This window comes from Pelodiscus sinensis, chromosome 1 (genome assembly GCF_052426305.1).
Source record: "Pelodiscus sinensis isolate ZL-2025 chromosome 1, ASM5242630v1, whole genome shotgun sequence".
NCBI classification, from domain to species: domain Eukaryota; kingdom Metazoa; phylum Chordata; order Testudines; family Trionychidae; genus Pelodiscus; species Pelodiscus sinensis.
The window spans coordinates 335,618,701-335,633,668 of NC_143052.1; the positions used below are offsets into that span (position 1 = coordinate 335,618,701).

General features: G+C 41.1%; 1 protein-coding gene across 16 annotated transcripts in view; it reads left to right on the forward strand.

Moving 5' to 3' along the window:
* Positions 1-14,968, forward strand: part of DLG2 (discs large MAGUK scaffold protein 2) — a 1,584,089-nt gene that overhangs the window by 1,446,339 nt on the left and 122,782 nt on the right. For all 16 annotated transcript variants that reach the window (XM_075919430.2, XM_089775764.1, XM_089775765.1 and 13 more), the window contains one exon: positions 1,405-1,519. In XM_075919430.2, the coding sequence (XP_075775545.1) occupies positions 1,405-1,519 (115 nt within the window). The remainder of the gene's footprint in view (positions 1-1,404; positions 1,520-14,968) is intronic.

The window sequence follows — 14,968 nt, forward strand, 5'->3', positions numbered from 1 at the left end:
CTTCATTGAGTGTGCAGCACGGGAGGGTCCCTTGATATTGAGCTGCTTTCTATAAGGTTAAGTCCTCTGGGGGCTGAAGGGTTCATTGCATGCTTTGCCCGCCACTACCACCGGGCAGAGGCACTTTACATGGGAATTCCATAGTCAGTATGGACAAAATAGATGCCATGATATTTCTTTGCTAAATGGGATTGGGAGAAGAGGTTCTCTGCACAGCTCCACTTCCAAGAACTTTGGAAACTTTCCTTATTGCTTCTTCATGTGTTTGTGCAATTGGTAATTTTACTGTACCCTCTCTGTAAGCAAGGTAATTCCGTCACAGAGAGAGGATGATCTGGTGGGTGTAGTGTTAGCCTATGGCTCAGGAGACCTGGGTTCTGTTCCTTAGTGTGCCACAGGTTTTCTGTGTGACCTTTGGAAAGTCATTCGCTCAGTGCTCCATATACAGTGTCTCAATGTCGTGAATGGTGACTATATTAAAGGTACTGAAGAGTTCAGATACTACAGGTAATGGGGTTATATGCATGTTTGAGATAGTTGACAGCAATGTGGTGTTCTGTCACATTGATGGATGTTTGGCTGCATGCATGTGTCTCCTGACTGTCCTGCCCTTTCTCTGCACAGACAAACAGCAGAGCAAACTTGGAGAGAACCCCCAATGATTACAAAAATCAGATAAGGGACAAAGGCCCCTGGCCAAGCATATTGTCAAATGAAGCACAGTGATAGCACCTGGCAGACTCTACAAGCATACTATAAATGTATGCCCCCTGACAATGGATGCAGTCAGTCAGTGGTGGGACTTTCCGCTGACTCCTTGGTTGGACAGAGGTTTAAGGCAGGTGTCCCACTATCTATAGACTGAGACAGATAATCTGGGATACATAATTTATGTATCATTTTACACATTTCAGGACATGTTTGTTACCTCCCTTTGTACTTTACTTCTGATATTTCAGACAAAACATTCCTGTTCGCCATCTGTCATTGTTCTTTCACTCCAGATGTTTCAGACAAAATATTGCTATTCATCACTTTTGTCAAACCATTTTATCATGTGCTAGTTTGGGGTCTTCTTGTGCTGTCCTGCTCGAATGTGTTTACATGTTCAGTGTGCTTTAGCAGTGCTAACAATACTGATGCCGAGTTCATGTCCCAGACACTGACTTACAGGCAAACATCTGCTTTTGATAGGGCCTATAATAATATAACTTTTGCTAACTTTGGTGCAGGCCTCAAGCCTTACACTAGGCCCAGGTTTCAGGCTTTTTCTTTCTACTACAAATAGGTCATGCAACCATGATTCTAATGACATGTCCTGGGTTTGTTAATCTTAACATTCATTTGCATTTACCTATTGTCATGCAACTAAAATAGAGGATTTTTTTTAATTTTCATCATCAGAGTACGCTCGATTTGAGGCAAAAATCCATGACCTACGTGAGCAGATGATGAACCACAGCATGAGTTCTGGGTCCGGCTCCCTGAGAACCAATCAGAAGCGGTCACTCTACGTCAGGTAGGCTCAGAGTGTTTTTCCTTATGATAAATATCAGTAGCTCCTCTACCATGTGTTTTGGGGAGCTGAGGAATATAACTGAGACTTGCATTATGATGTGAATTGACATGGTTAAAAATGTATAATGCAGTGATATGAATACATTCTCGATGTGCCTATATTACTAATGTTATCATTTCACAGCTATTTTTGAAGAGCAGTAAAAAGAGTTGTAGCAATGTTTTCAAGATGAAATGTATATGCCTATGTCATATTTATTCTACCTAATGACTTACCATCCCCCAGAATCCTAGAAAGGCCTAGCAGCTTCAGACATGCCAGCAAGTGTCTTTGTGCATCAGTCTGTTCCCCAACAAAAACTGTCTCTCAAACAATTGACCCTGAGTGAGAGAGACATACACTTTTATCCAGCTAGAAGTTCTTTGTCTTCTTAGTTTCTTGAATTTGGCCTGCTGCTATCCAAAAGCAGTTTGGTTTGCTCAAGAGGAAGTCAAGCCAGTACCCCACCCTTAGGCTGTGTCCAGACTCCATGCCTCCGTTGACGGAGGCATGTAGATTAGCCAGATCGGAAGAGGGAAATGAAGCCGCGATTAAAATAATCGCGGCTTCATTTAAATTTAAATAGCTGCCCCGATCTGCCGATCAGCTGTTTGTCGGCAGATCGGGAGAGTCTGGACGCGATGCCCCGACAAAGAAGCCTTTCTTCATCGACACAGGTAAGCCTCGTGAAACCAGGTTTACCTGTGTCGATGAAGAAAGGCTTCTTTGTCGGGGCATCGCGTCCAGACTCTCCCGATCTGCCGACAAACAGCTGATCGGCAGATCGGGGCAGCCATTTAAATTTAAATGAAGCCGCGATTATTTTAATCGCGGCTTCATTTCCCTCTTCCGATCTGGCTAATCTACATGCCTCCGTCGACGGAGGCATGGAGTCTGGACACAGCCTTAGAGTCAGTATCTATTGCATTATCTTGTGATAGCCCTCAGTAGTTTGTTTTATCTTGAATCATTGTTTTGAATTCCTGTTTGTTTCCTAACTTACCTGTTGATTAAACCCAATACACCTAATAGTAAAAATCCCAATACAGTATCTATAGATTGTTACATAGTAGCCTCATGTCTGCCACAGGAGTCGCAATGGCAGGGCAAGTGCAGGGACATTTTTTATGTCATTATCAATACAGTATTCTGTAAGTAGAGGACTTCATTCTGCTCACAACCCAGCACCTTTCATCAGCATCAAATTAATACAAATTTTTAAAAAATCAAAACTTTTAAGTACAGAAGCCAAAATCCCCTTTGGTGGCAGTCACAGGGTAACTGACTCGATAGCCTCTGAGTAAACTTTTCAAAAGTGCCTAGGTGCCATTTTCAAATTGATTTAGGTACTTTGGAGCCTAAGTATTACTGAAAGTCAATGTTACTTAGGTTTCTGATGGTCAGATTTTCAAAGGAATTTAGGCATCTAACGTCACATAATGGGATATTGATCAGTACCAAAACAAGTGAATCAATGGGAGTTAGTTACCTAATCTGCTTAATGCTTTAGAAAATCTGTCTGCATCTTTAGGTGACTACATACCTTTAAAAATGTATACCTAATTATCTAGATCACTTTTGGAAATGGAGCATAGGCTCCTAAATTACTTACGCTCATTTGAAAATGTTACTCTCTGTCTTAATACATAGCCTGATGGCATTCTTCTGATGTCTTTTAGCCACATATCTAAATATTACTTCTCATACCAAAAATAGAGATCTGTTCTTTTATTTCAGAACTGAGCAGAAAATCCTCAGCCATAAAACCTGAAGAACCTCCATTCATTTTTATTTGCATGAACTTATGCTGTCAAAGCCAAGAAAGCTGGCTGGATTCATCTCTACTAAAATTGTGCTTGCTAAATGCTGTATTTTATATATTTTTATCATTTGTTTAGAATGTGGTAAAGCATGGAGGCCACAGTCAGGGGTATGGTCTCCAATGTGCTAGGCGCTGTTGATTCAAATAATATATGGTTGTTACAAAGGGTAGTGTGTGTCTGTTTTAGGTACTGGGGCAATGGGGTGGGAGGAAGAGTAACATGGCAAGCATGTGTGTTCCCTAATGTTCTGATTTCCTGGGGACATTAAGGATAGAAACCCCTTCTCGTTAAAGGACTTTTATGAGAAATCTGGAGTGTAAGAGACTATTGTAATAATGTCCTTTCAATTCAGGCCAAGTGCCTGAATTTTTTAGATGATCATTTTTAGATGATGAATTTTTTTTAGATGATCATTTTGATAAGCATCTGTGCAGTGTGCGAAGGACAAGATGCTTCTAATTATCCTAAAAATGTCTATGTAACAATTCCCTAGCTGTGATGGAAAGTTAATGATGCCATTTTTCTTCATTTCTTCTTTATTTAAGATGTTATGGTTTTGCTATTCTGCATTGAATAAGAGTTTGTGTGTGTATGTGCGTGTATCTATTTAGCTTGAAATGTTTTAGCATTGGAGTATTAATTGGGATAAATTTCATTGGTTTAGGCAGTGCGTGGGTACATAAAGTAATTGCTTCATAGATAAAATTACACTGGGAAAACCAGAAAACAGGGAAACAAGTTTTTCTTAAATGAGAATTATTAAAACATAAATACACTTAGAGCACCAGCAGCAGTCAGATAGGAAGTGTGGGTCAGACTGCCCTGCTTGAGAAAAAGGGTGAAAGGAAAGGCAATACTTGTGGCAGGAGCCATGGTAGGTGCTAGGATTGCATTTGTCAAAGCTGTTAAAATGTAGTCCTAAACACTGTATATACTAAGAATAAACCAGAGAGAGTGAGAAACATTTAACATAAACTATGTATTCCTTTGCTTTATTTTGGTGGTTTGTATTCTTTCCTTGCTTTTTATCTTAGTCATTTCAAAGAGCCACTGCTGCTCCTTGGAAAATGTTCCTCTTCAACACTAATTCTGGCTCTCATCATATTTTCTGGTTTCTCTTTATCTGTTCTGTTTAGTATTGGCCTTATAAAAATATTGTCATTGTTTCTTAAGAACTCATCTGCTCCTGCTGCTCTGAGCCCTAATCTTCTGTGAGGAGTGTTATCAGAATGTCTACAGAAACCAACTGCAGGCCATAAAGGATATTATGAGGCTCTAGGTGAGGGTCAAAAAATCTTAAGGAACCCAGACCTTCTTTGTCATTTAAATCACTTCAGTCAGAAAGAACAAGATAAAGAAAATCAGAAAATATGATACTATGGAGGAACTGATGTGTAATGGGCTAAACAGTGGTTATTTGTGGCTCTTTTATTGCCTGGCTAAGGGTAATGGATTTGTTTTGGATCAATTTGTTTTAATTAAAGTGCTGAGACAAGGTTCTGCTTTTCACCACTTTTCATTCTTAACCATTCAACTTCTAGCTCAAAAACTCATTGACAGGTGGATGACAGCTATCAATAAAACTAAATACTGTGCTATACACAAACGACTTTTTGGTACTGACTACATCCTTATCTGTTGGACTTATAACTTAAAACAGTGTTTCTCAACTTTTTTTTGTAAAGTACCCCTTTAAAAAAATTATAAGTGCCCCCAGTACCTAGAGTTTTCAGACACACAAAATTTTTTCTACCATTGCAACACATTTGTTTAAACAACTTAATCATAGCTGGGCAGGTGATGAAATTTTGGGTGTAAAAAGTACAAAAATAATAACACTGTAAAATTTAAAACAAAAATTCAGTTTTCTCCAAATTTCAGTTGTGTTTATTACAACTAATAAAAGAAAGTTCTTCTTCACACAGCGTGTAGTCAACCTGTGGAACTCCTTGCCAGAGGAGGCTGCGAAGGCTAGAACTATAACAGAGTTTAAAGAGAGGCTAGATAATTTAATGGAGGTTAGGTCCATTAAAGGCTATTAGCCAGGGCATAGAAATGGTGTCCCTGGCCTCTGTTTGTCAGAGGCTGGAGAAGGATGGCAAGAGACAAATTGCTTGATCATTATCTTCAGTCCACCCTCTCTGGGGCACCTGGTGCTGGCCACTGTCGGCAGACAGGCTACTGGGCTAGCTGGATCTTTGGTCTGACCCAGTCCGGCCATTCTTACGTTCTTATGTTCTTATGTTGACATACCCCCCCCAGACACCTCTCAAGTACCCCTAAGGGTACTCATACCACTGGTTGAGAAAAACTGGCTTAAAATATTTGTTATTGAAAAATCATTTGCATTGGTTCAAAACAGCTGCCCGTCCATGCTCTTTTCTCCCGATTCACTCATCAGCTGTAGAATATGGCCAATCTTGCTGAGGGTGGGGGAAGGCAAAGGGGACAACTACTCGGTGATTCCAGCAGCGATGGCACCCAGAGCCCTGGACCCTTTAAATGGCCACCAGAGTACCATGCAATGCACTCTAATGGCTACAGGAGCTATGTGACATGCTCTGGGTGGCTCTGAGGGCTATCTGCCCTCGTCCCTGCTCCTTCTGCCAGAGGCCCCACCCCTTTTGGGAGCACAGAACAACCTCCCCACACACCTTGCCCAGGGTCCCAGCATGTCTGTCAGCTCTCATGACTATGGCAACCTTTTAAAGGACTGAAACATTTAGGAAGTGCTGTCTTTTTGTTGAAAGGGAGCCAGCCAGTGAACTTTATTGTTAATGATCAAGCACTGAAGGGATCTTCTAGTACAAACATGAAGTATCTATGCCATTAAATTAATAGACACCACCAAATTGTAAGTGTGCGCGCATGTATCATAAAGTAGATCAGTGTTAGATTTATGGAAAATGCAGGTGAGCGTATCAGAATTACACCTCGCACGGCAGTCAATTGAAAAACAGATGTAACCGGGAGCATACCATGCCAGTGAACCTGCCTTCATAGGATCAACTGTCTCAGGAGTTCTCAGACATCATTTCCCCGTGACCCCCTTCTAAGAACAAAAATTATGACATGACCCCAGCAGGAGGGACCAAAGCCTAGGCCTCCTAAGCTCTGTAGCACAAGATGTGAGGGGGTGGGAAGCCTGAGCCACGCTTCCTTTAGCTGATGGATCAGCCCAGGTAGGGGGCCTGTAACATGAGCCCTATCACTTTGAGCTGAAGCCCTCAAGGCTTTGGCTTCAGTCCCAGGCAGTGGGGCTTGGGCTTCACACTTTGGGCCCCAGCAAGTCTAAGCCAGTCCCAGTGATCCCATTAAAATGGGGTCATGGCCCACAGTTTGACAACCACTGGTCTATCTGATTTCTAGATAAAAGGGGTTCAGGCAAGTTTAGAATACACAACAATAATACTTTACAATTCTTACATATTATAGACAATTTGTGAAGAAAGGCGTATAATTAAACATTCTTACCCAAGGGAGTTAACCCAGAATTAATGTGGCTGTTTAGAACCTTGGATTCTGTTCAGGAGGTTTATGGAGACTCAGAGCCTTTCATTTCTAGCCTGGTGGTTTAAATCTGTCCAAGATCATATGTGACCAAAAGTCATTGCTTCTAAATGAGATTGTAGTCTTTTGTAAGTGTATAGAATGGTTTGCTGCAGTTCAATTTTTTTCCATAGCTATACTGGTTCCCTTACATCACAAGGATGAGATGAATCACCACAGTTCAATTGGGCATGGAGCCTCAATCTGTCAGCCATACAAGATGGTCATTCATGTCAAGGCTTGGGCTCCTTAGTGGGCAACAGAAAGTATCTTGCACTGCTACTGCCCATGCTGTACCAGTCTTACAGATACTGCACAGTACAGAGAGTATATTAGGCACCTCAAAATAGTGAGCCTTAAATTCAATTTAAAAAAAAGCTTAAAAAAAGGAAATTATATATATCTTTGGCAGATATCAAATAGAATGTTTTTAATTGCTGTAAACCTCTAGGTTTTATAGCCAATTATCATTCTGAACCTCATACATGGTTCCATATCAGTGGGGGGGGGGGGTTTCTTTTTTTTTTTTTTTTTACCATGCTTGCCTGTTATATGAACCTGAGTTTGGTGGTTCATGAATGTCTAGAAGATGGTAATGACTAATGAGCATGGTGTACGAAACATATAGAACAGATACAGCTGTAAAATGATAGAAAATTAAAAAAAAATCTTTAAAAGAAAGAAGATGTTTCAGAATTGTTCATTAGGTATCTTCAATCTTTGAAACCAGTAGGCTCACAGGCTGTATGATCAGGAAAAAAAGCAGTGGGTTGAGAATCAGGAATCCCTGAGTTTAACAATGGCTTTGCCACCAAGTCTACGTCTAGACTGTGGAGTTAAATTGGAAAAAGAGATGCAAATTGCGAACTGCAATTTGTGTATTTTTTCCGGGGGCGGGCGTTGGAAAAGGCTTTTCCAAAATATGGCCCATTTACATGGGGCAAAATTTCGGAAAAACCTCCTCTTTCAGAATATCCCTTATTCCTCATACATTGAGGAATACAGGGATGCCAAAAGAACGCGTCCGCTTTTTCAGAAACTGTCCAAAAAAGCAGACGTGTTCCTTGGATGCAGCAGAGCTTTTCCAGGATCCCAGAAAAGCTCTGCAGTGTAGGCATAGTCTCTGACTTTAAGGAAATCTCTTCAGTCCTCTACTTCAGCTTCCCGATCTCCACAGTCATGGGGATAATATTGCTTCCTTTACCACAGAGGGTAATAAGGGATAATTAAGTAATGTTAGTATAGTTCTTTAAACACAAAAAAATTACACATGTGGTTAAATTATTGGGTTTTCTAATTTATATACTGAGCCACAAAAGAATAGAATGTGAACATTTGTCACAGTAACTTCTCAGGCCTCCATACAGCTCAAAGGAGATATGCCTTTAGAGAATGTTAGGAGCTAGGAGCATTCTGTTGTGTACTCTGATTTCCAGAACAACGAATCCTCCATTTGTAGCTGCAGGCAATATGTGCACTTACTTAACTCCTTAAAAATAGACTGGATGCCGTAGTTGCAGTAGCACCTTGGGGAGAGCTCTGGTTTGAAAAATCTCAGGATTTTAGCTCAGGAACTGCAGTGAGTTACAAGTGAAGAGTTCAATCACCAAAGTTTGTGGGGATTGCAAGCAGCATTCAGGGTTGGTTACATTTATAGAATGCCTGTTATTGCTAAGGCAACCAGGTGTCCAGTTTTTGAACAGAGCAGCCAATGAAAAAGGATCCTGGCAGCTCTGCCACTGTCTGTCCAATTGGTGGTACCATGCAGAGGGGATGCAGCAACATGTCCTTCCTCTGCCTCTCACATGTAGGGGCAATCTGGAGGCTGCACATGCTGCCTTGCCCCTAGTGCCCTGTACTGCTCTGATTGGCCAGGAAATACAGCCAATGGGAGCTGCAGCCAATGGGAGCTGCCCCACCTGTGGAGGGGGCAGCACACAGAGCCACCTGGCTGTGCCTTCAGAAAGGATCCAAAGGGAGGACAAACTGCCTTTTCTAAGTTAGCAGCACCCAGAGTCTGCACTCCTGAGCCACTCCCAGGCTTGACTGTCTTCCCCAGCCCTGATCCTCCCTCCCACCTGCTGAAACTCTCAATCTCATCCCAGAATACTCTCCTACACCCCAAATCCCTCTCCCCAATCCCACCCCCACCAGAGCCCTCACCCCCTACCACACTCTTGCGGATGCAAATGAGCAAACGAGTGAGGGTGGAGAGAGTGAGTGACAGGGATGTGTATGGAGTGAGTGGGGGGTAGAGCCTCAGAGAACGTGTGGGGTAAGGGTGCTTGGTTTTGTGTGAGAAAGTTGGCAACCCTAATTATATCCATCATTTTATCTGACTTTCTTCCTGAAGGCTACACATTCCCATTGTCTTTAGTAAGTATTATATTAGGTTTGAAAGATGGAGTTCTCTGAGACCCCTAAATGTGAGAAACATGTAAAGATGACAAAATTCTTCCCTGAACATCTGGGGGAAGACATTTCCCTCTGCAAGAAACACTCAGTGACGATAAAACTTCACTGGATATTTTGGGTGGGTTGGGGTAGTTATGAGGGGGAATAGGAATTTAAAAATATAAAAAACATCAAATACAGAAGCTGTAATAGCCTGGTCTCCCTATCCATAGAAATTACAGACACTCTTGATGATGCAGTCTACGGCATGAACTGAATGTCTTGCTCCATTAATTAGCAGGAAAAGCTTTCAAAAGTGTGGAGCATCCTGTCGTCTCTTCAGACTTTTCCTCAAACATGCACATATACCCTAAAGCTGTAAAGGCAGCCTGTGCGGTATCTGCTGTTTCTATTTCAGTAACAAAATGCTTTGCATTTTAGGTTTGCTGGTTTTGCAGGTCAATGCAATTCTCACATTTTTGTCCCTTGTCCCCCATAATTTCTTGGAAATTCATTTGCCACTCTCAGAAATAAAATCAAAAGTTATTGGTACGTGCAATAGATATGGCCTATGTGTTTTTCTAGAGTGGATGGATGTGTAGTCCCAATCACAGTGCCACACCAGAAATTACTTTGCTTTCATGCTGAAAACATTTATTACAGAATTATACCTTTGTGAAAGGATTTCTGTGAGGGAACATGGCACCTAAATATTATTGTTATTATTATTTTAATTATCACCAGAGTCCTCACTGTACCCCGCAATGGCAAAATAAAAACCACTACAGCTCTCTATTTGTATTGAAATATAAATGGTCTCAAGTGAGTTTTTTATGTTTGGTTATTTATCTTTAAATCTCAAGCACTGTAAAGTTCAAAATTTACAGCATAATTGAAAAAGAGCTGAGTAACAATACAGGCAATCAGTGCTTCTGAAAATCAGGCCTATAAGTTTTCAGAGATCCTTAGCTATGGTCCCAATATGTTGTGTGTATGCTAGTCACTACTCTACTAGTCACTCCCCTTCTTTTCCACCCCCTTCCCTCCTCCCCTCCCCCCGGCAGCAAGCATGAGAGCATAAATTGGTTCTGAGAGGAGCCGGCTTAAAAGCTGGTTCCCCACACACTGTCTCCGTAGAGGGGCAGGGGAAGAAGAGGCACAGCGGTGGACTGGGTACAAGCCAGGAATCAGTTGATTCCTGGCTCATGCCCGGTCCCAGATGCTGTGCCTCTGCTTTTTAAATGGCATTTTAAATGGAATTTAAAAGGCAGAGCCGCAGCAGGGTAAGCTCCTGGGGCGGGAAACAACCCCGCTGTGGCTCTTCAGTTTTCCCCCTTATTGACTAATCGAGTAGTTGATGGATATTCCATTGACTACTCAATTAGCTGATAAAACACAATTTAACATCCCTAGTGTATGCTGCAAGTGAATTGTCATTCTCCATGTACAAGAGGAGTGTGAGAACTGTGGAGCTGAAGACATTCACATTAGTGCATTTTAGGTTGAGATTTAAACTTTATTGAAGTGCTGGTGTAAAATGAACTAAAATGTGATATGCTAAAAGACAGTGATATGCTTGATACATGTCTGGGTGTGTGAAATTTGATATACCTTTAGCTGCATAATGACCTGGCTAAAGATTTCTATAACACTATTCTTATTATCTCAGGATGGATGTGAGTCCTGCTTTATTAATATTTAAATAGTTAATAATTTTTTAAAAGGTAAAGTTAGTTTTACAGATGAAAGTAGTTTTTCCTATGGGGAGGGGGAAAAAAAGTTAATGGACAGCAAAGATTGAAAGTATAACCCCAAAAAAGTCACAGCATTCTCATCTCAGGTTCCAACCTAAACACACTCCTTTACATTTACATCATGGTTGAGGCAGGACATTGTTGTCATGAGCAGAAGAACCAATTCAGCCAAACTGATCAAAAGATGAAGCTTTTGTGCCTCTTTATGAGATTCTAAATGTCATCAAGCTCCTCCCTCTACTGTCTGATACTAGGAATCTCAACCCACTACTGATGGTCTGGTTCCTTTCTGAGACTTCCCTAATAATGCCCCCCTAGACTGGACAAAGAGCCTATCAAAGACCTACATTTGTTGGGCAACCAGGGTTTCCCAGGCACACATCAACACGTCCAGCTAAGCTACCAGCTGCTGGGGACTGTGCTACCCAGCCACCTGCCAGATATCTCTCTTGAAGATGGTCTAGTCTCCCAAAATGTAAGGGGAAAGAGGATGAGATGAGTCCATTTTATTATTTTTTTATTTGGGGCTACAGAGCAGTTTTTCAGGTTCCAAAATCTAACGAATTCCCGTCCACTTATTGACATGAGGGCAGCCTGAGGATTTTGGGTAGAGTTAGTGAGATGATACTATGGAATCTACTCATCCAGTTTCCTTTTTTTTTTTTAAAGAGGGTGATCGTTGGGTCGTCCCAAAGATCTTGATACAAAAGAGATGCAGCCTAGTGCTATACTGTAGTCTGTGTATATTGCCATTATTTTTAAAAAGCATTCAAGGGACAATTCTCCAGTTGGTGATTTGTAGCTTACTGTGGCTCTGGTCATACAAGAGCTGGACACTTGAGGTGTTGAACACCCTCAATTCTCGTGTCACTCAGTACCTGGCAGGACAGAACCCTATGGAATAAATTACAGCTTAGAGTAGTATTCTTGTTGTACAGGACAATAAACTCTACTTTAAATTCTTTATTTTGCAATATATACAGTACAGGTCGTACCTCCCTTAACCAGGACTTCCTGGTCCAGCAACATCCTGGTCCATGCCCAGAAACAGGGAGGTCTGGAGACGGGCAGGAGCACAGTAGGGGGCACCGGCAACCCGACCTTTAGGTTAATCCTTTAAAACATGTATTTTTCCACTGCATATCAGTTCCCTGTTCAGGTCACTCTTATAGGGTGCATCTACACAGCACCCTAAACTGAAAATAAGATACACAATTTGCACTACGCAAATTGCGTATCTTATTTGGAATCTATTTCAAAATAGCTTATTTTGAAATTTGGCGCGTCTACACTGCAAAATTTCAAAATAACATGCTATTTCAAGACATCCTTTATCTCTCATGAAATGAGAGTTACCGTATGCTGATATAGCACGCCCATTATTTTGAAAAATATTTCAAAATAATGGACAGCTTGTGTAGATGCGAGGTAGCTATTTCGGGATACCTCCGGTATCCCGAAATAGCTGTGCAGTATAGATGTGCCCATAGAAATCCATTTCGTTACCTTATCAGTGGATTTCTTAACTAGACCTGTATCTAGTTTTTTGCTAAACTACTAGCTGTTCAGTGAAATTATAAACCAAATACTGAATTATTAATGCCTGCTGGAACAACTTCTCTTTTAGCAATTATGATAGAAATAACAGGCATACACTTGTGTCCATTTTTCCTTATTGTTCTATCTCATAAAATAGTTAAACAATGTTCCAGAAGAGATAATAGACATAACATGTGATGTTTTTGCTAAGGAAGCAGTGCACCTTTTATTTTCATAGAGATATTTTAATAGCTTTTCAATACTCGTATAGTCTGTTTCTCAGATCCACCGCGAGGGCACATCTAGACTATGTTTTAATTTCGAAAGACGATATGCAAATTCCATGGGATTTCCATGAAAGTAGTCTGGACGTGTTTTTCGGGGGGGGGGGAAGACCTTTTTTGAAAAACTGCATAAACCTCCTTTTTAAAGGAAGAGCGTTTTTTTCTAAAAAGGGGGTTATTTTCCGAAAAAAGCCCACGTCCAGACTTCTTTCACTTTTGAAAGATCTGCTTTCAAAAAAGCAATCAGAAGAAGATATGCAAATTCCCACATAATTTGCATATCCTCTTTCGAAATTAAAACATAGACATGCCCTGAGACTGCCAGCTTTATAGAGCAGTGCCTTTCTTGGAAGGGACGCATCAACTAGAATATAGTTGTTTCATCAAGCAGAAAAACATTATGAAAAGACTTTGCCTTTTTTAATTGTGTGGGAATAAGATTGGAAGATTTAAATAACCAAAACAACCACAATTTCAGATGTCCTGATTTTTAAATGCAAATTCAGAACATGATCAATTAAGGAAGGAAAAAGTGACAACAAAGTAGATTTGTCTAAAGCTTAAAATGGCTGAAAGTGAATCAGCAAAACATGCATTTAGGGCTTTTCTGTTCTGTTTAAAAAAATGTAGTCACTGATCAAAGCTCTTATGTTTCCATGTCAACAGCTAACAAGGGACATTGGTTAGTATATTGCTCAGTGAGGTGCTGGGAAAGTAAAAGCCAAAGTAGAACATATATGTAGCCAAGTAACCCAGGGGAGGTAAAATGCACCAGTACATTTAGTCAAGGTGTGGGGTACACACATGTATATACTGCAAGCAAATACAAAATGTCAGGATTACTAAGTGAGCAGGCAAGTGAGAAACAACAATAGTAATGCTTTAGCACCTATTAAAATGTCTCTCTTCTGAGGCTCTTGAATAAATTAACCCCAGAGACATGGCAGAACAGACCACTCTCTCACTAAAGCTGTGTCTACACTGGCAAGTTATTCCGGAAAATCAGCCGCTTTTCCGGAAAAACTTGCCAGCTGTCTATACTGGCCGCTTGAATTTCCAGAAAAGCACTGACGATCTAATGTAAAATCATCAGTGCTTTTCCAGAAAAACTATGCTGCTCCTGTTCGGGCAAAAGTCTTTTTCCGGAAAACTGTTACGGAAAAGGGCCAGTGTAGGCAGCACAGTAGTGTTTTCCGCAAAAAAGCCCCGATTGCGAAAATGACAATCGGGGCTTTTTTGCGGAAAAGCGCGTCTAGATTGGCCACGGACGCTTTTCTGGAAAAAGTGCTTTTCCAGAAAAGCATCCTGCCAATCTAGACACGCTTTTCCGAAAATGCTTTTAACGGAAAACTTTTCCGTTAAAAGCATTTCCGGAAAATCATGCCAGTGTAGACGTAGCCTAAGTGTATAGATCATAAAGTCAAGGTAAGTATTGTGATGGAAGTTCACCCAGGACAAGAGGAGTGAGAATTTCCCTGTGAAGAAACTTTCCAAGAAAGATAAATGAGAATCTTTTCTTCACAGTGAGGAAATCCATCTGTGGAAAAGGGGACCTACAGGTGTTCAGTAGGCCATGGTGATTGGTGGGCTCTATCATATTGTCTTGTGCCTGTCATCAGAAATATAGACGGCTGACTGAATTGTGCAGTGAGCATGAGAATACAGGTAAATTGCCTACCAAAAATTAAGGTCCATACAGAGCCCAAAAGCCGCTCCAACTTAAGATTTCCTGCTATCTCAGCCCAGGTCTACACTAGGGAGTTACTTCAAAATAACTCCCCTTAGCTCAAATTTATAAGTGGAGCATCCATACTACCAAGCCAAAATAATGGGCTGGTTATTTCAAAATCCGTACTCCTGCTTTCCTCAGGGAATAACACAAAGGCTACGTCTACACTGGCACCCTTTTCCAGAAATGCTTAAAATGGAACAGTTTTCCGTTATAAGTATTTCCGGAAAAAGCGCATCTACATTGGCAGGATGCTTTTCCGGAAAAGCACTTTTTCCGGAAAAGCGTCCATGGCCAATGTAGATGCGCTTTTCCGGAAAAAAGCCCCGATCGTCATT